The sequence below is a fragment of the Cebus imitator genome, unplaced genomic scaffold (assembly GCF_001604975.1).
Source record: "Cebus imitator isolate Cc_AM_T3 unplaced genomic scaffold, Cebus_imitator-1.0 Scaffold616, whole genome shotgun sequence".
Classification (NCBI taxonomy): Eukaryota; Metazoa; Chordata; class Mammalia; order Primates; family Cebidae; genus Cebus; species Cebus imitator.
Genome location: NW_016107931.1, coordinates 780,854 through 784,950, shown reverse-complemented (window position 1 = coordinate 784,950; position 4,097 = coordinate 780,854). Strand labels below are relative to the sequence as shown.

Sequence of the window (4,097 nt, the reverse complement as noted above, 5' to 3'; positions counted from 1 at the left end):
CTGGGATTACAGGCACGCGCCACCATGCCCAGCTAATTTTTTGTATTTTTAGTAGAGACGGGGTTTCACCATGTTGACCAGGATGGTCTCGATCTCTTGACCTCATGATCCACCCACCTCGGCCTCCCAAAGTGCTGGGATTGCAGGCTTGAGCCACCGTGCCCAGCCCAGTTTCTATGTCTTATGAAGGCAATTAACAGAGATTAACTAGGGTTACACACAGAATTACTGGTGAGTTCTCATCACTGAAAGCAACCTCACAGGACAGCTGTTAGGACCAAATGAGATATGTAAGATAAATTCCTTTGAAAAATATAAATCACCTACAATCATAATCTGACAGTATTGTTATAATCACCACTATCGTCTAATACATTACCTTCAATTCTTTCCTTCAAAGGTAAAATTATCATAATAAAACATTTTCCCCTACATTTTGGAAATGAGAAAACTGAGGCTCAGAGAAATTATCTTGCTTAAAGTCACACGGTTACCAAGTGGTAAAGCTAGGACTCAAATCCTAGTCTAGGATTTGAAGCTAGGATTCAAATTCCATAATGGTTAAAAACATGGTTTTAGGAATTAGAAAGACTGAGGAAAAAGTTTGATACTTCCACTTACTAACAGTGTGATCTGGGACCAATATTCTAGTCTCTCTAGACTCAATTTCTTCATTTGTGAAATGGAACATGATAGTACCCACAACTCATTCATTGAGATAATATACGAAGCCCTCAGTATAGTATCTGGCACATAGCAGGTACTCAATAGATGTTAGCAACTATTGTTCTTATCCAGGAGGATGGGGATAAAGCACAGGGAAAGGGAAAGTTGGAGACAGAAGACCATATGAAAAAGAAACACCAGAAAGTTCTGGTGTTTTGTTTTGTTTTGTTTTTTGAGATAGTCTTGCTCTGTCACCCAGGCTGGAATGCTGTGGCAGGAGCTCGGTTCACTGCAACCTCCACTTCCTGGCTTTGAGAGGTTCTCCTGCCTCAGCCTCCTGAGTAGCTGAATTACAGGCATGCACCACCAGTCCCAGCTAATTTTTGTATTTTTAGTAGAGAGACGGTTTCACTATGTTGGCCAGGCTGCTCTCAAACTCCTGACCTCAGGTGATCTGCCTGCCTCAATCTTCCAAGGTGTTAGGATTACAGGCATGAGCCACAGGGCCCGACCTAGTGGTTCTTAACTACCTCGAATATGTTGTGCTGTTACATATCCCTTCTCTCCTGCAAATGTCTAGAAAAGAGACAGCCTCTAGAAGGCTAGGAAGTGTGGCACACTCCCTCATTATAAAACCACTATAAGTCTGGGCATGGTGGCTCATGCCTGTAATCCCAGCACTTTGGGAGGCAGAGGCAGATGGATCACCTGATGTCAGGAGTTCAAGACCAGTCTGGCCAACATGGCGAAACTCTGACTCTACTAAAAATACGAAAATCAGCTGGGCATGGTGGCGCATGCCTGTAATCCCAGATACTCGAGAGGCAGAGGTTGCAGTGAGCCAAGATTGCACCATTGCACTCCAGCCCGGGTGACAAGAGCAAAACTCCTTCTCAAAGAAATAAAACAAAAAAACCCACCATGCAAAATGCTTTGCTTATTGATGTCTGCTTCATCTCTATCCTTATTTACCTTCCCATGTCCTGTAGAGTGAAAGTTCCTTTCTGAAACTTTTGCGCCTAGCATGGGGTTCAACCAAAGTGGGAAGTCAATAAATGTTTTTAAATTAATAAAAGAATGGTTGGTAGAAAATCAGCTTAAAATTACTAAACTGATAAAATAAATAATTAGTCCTTAAGGCTGGGTTTCTCAACCTTGGCACTAATGACTTTCAGATTGAATAATTCTTTGTTGTTGAAGGACTATCTTGTGTATTGTGGACTGTTTAGCAGCAACCCTGGCCTCCACCTATTAGATGTCAGTAATACCCCCTCCTACAGTGGTGACAATAAAATGTCCCCAGACATTGACAAATGTTCCTGGGAGTGAAGGAAGAACAAAATCACTCCAGTTAAGAGCCACTGCCTGGAGAAGTAAGCAATGAAAAGGCCTTTATTTGTTGCCCAAAAGTATGCCAAAATTCTAGTTCTTCTGAGAAGTTATTTTTTGGTTTTACTTAATCTTGTTACTCAGGTCCTTTAAATATATAGATGTAATCTGTAGGAGGTTCTCCAGCCCCTTGAGAAAGGCTTAATTACCATATTCCAGAACTTGTCAAATGCAACAAGGAAGCCTGTACAGACGCCCCGAAGTCCCTTGAAAGTGCGGATGTGAACATTCACCTTCACCCCTTCCCGGATACAGCGATGGAGTTCACCCAGAGGGCTACCTTCATGCACTGAAACAAGAAAAGAACAGTCAGGACAGTATGAACACCTGCCCTCATTCCCAGAATTAATAGCCAAGACCACCCAACTTCAGCCAGCAATATGAGGCCGCGTGGTGGAATGACAGCCTCACTATCGGAACAGGAAGTTCCAATGGGCAACATGGCTTATACGGCCAACACACAATGAAACGAGACTAGATTCCAACAGAATGTGGATAAACCATATGTATGGATATTAGCTAAATGGTTCACTACCGGTATATCTTTTATTCCATGATGTCACTAATTCTAAGATGTACCATCATTTAAAAGCTTTTTGGGTTGGCCAGGCACAGTGGCTCACGCCTGTAATCCCAGCACTTTGGGACGCTGAGGTGGGCGATCACCTGAGATCAGAAGTTCAAGATCAGCCTGGCCAACATGGTGAATATTCCCCCTACTAAAAATACAAAAATTATCGGGTCATGGTGGCCCATGCCTGTAATCCCAGCTACTCAGGAGGCTGACGCAGGAGAATGTCTTGAACCCAGGAGGCGGAGGTTGCAGTAAGCTGAGATCCTGCCACTGCACTCCAGCCTGGGTGGCAGAGGGCAACTCTGTCTTTAAAAGAAAAAAAAAAAACTTTTGGGGGGGAAAAAAAACCCACACATTAAATGTATACATTAACAGCCAAGATTCTTCTCAATTCTGTGCCTTAAGACAACTCATCAATCACATATCCAGCTTGAGTCTTCTAAAAAACCAAAAACCTTGTTCGCATGTTCAAAGGAAACAAACTGTGCACTCTGCCCTTAAACATGTGCAATCCTGTTAGAAAGAAAGGCCTTTGACCCCACCAAAGCTACTCCATGCACAAGCTCTCTGGGGTCACTAGTGTTCCTGGGAGGAAAAGCACTGGTTGGAGCCCAAGCCCTGATGGTGTAAAAGGCACCTGCTGAGTATCTGGCTCCCAGAGCACTACTAATAAGCATCATGTGAAAAGAGCAGGAAAACAACTCATGGGAAGAATATTGGGACTATGAATTTCAGCATTTATTATGAAGGATTCTATTCTCAGAGCGTAGGAGCAAAGATGAATTTTTATTATTTCATGTTAACTTCTCTCTCACATTATGCTGGCTATGGTATATAAAACCTCCCAAAAGAAAAGCACACACATTCTTTTTTCCTGAGACAGGTCTCACTGTGTCACCCAGGCTAGAGTACAGTGGCACGATCACACTCACTGCAGCCTTGACATGCCCGGTTCCAGCGATTCTCCTACCTCAGCCTACTGAGTAGCTGGGACTACAGGCATGCACCACGCCCCACTAATCTCTCTCTTTCTCATGTGTACACAGTGTTGGTCTTTCCCAAGTTTGCAAGGCAAAATTCTGTAGAAAGTTTTTTTTTTTTAATCAAGTCTTAGAAGTCTGGTATAGAGAATATTTGCCATTGACAGTAAACAAATAAAAAAGCTCTCCTGCTTTGTTTCTAGTGGCATAAAGAACAGCCCTACACTTCCATTTGGATAACTAAATTGGTTCTTCCTGAGGCCACCTTATCCCTCTGTCATGAATTGGCTTATAAACGATGGCTGCGATAAATTAATAAAAGATTCTTAGAAGAAAATGACTTAGCAGATGAACAGGAGGAGTTTATATCATATTAAAGGTGTGGCAATAAGCCAGAGTTGGAAGCAACATGAAACACCGACCTTGGAAAAGACCATGAGAACCTTAGTCTGACCATCATCATTTACCTCTTTTCTTTTTTTTTTTTT

The 4,097-nt window shown here is 42.6% G+C and overlaps 1 protein-coding gene across 1 annotated transcript in view; it reads right to left on the bottom strand.

The window, feature by feature from the left end:
• Positions 1–4,097, bottom strand: part of LSM11 (LSM11, U7 small nuclear RNA associated) — a 13,575-nt gene that overhangs the window by 2,866 nt on the left and 6,612 nt on the right. Inside the window, exon 2 of the mRNA XM_017517075.2 lies at positions 2,205–2,344. Within this exon, the coding sequence (XP_017372564.1) occupies positions 2,205–2,344 (140 nt within the window). The remainder of the gene's footprint in view (positions 1–2,204; positions 2,345–4,097) is intronic.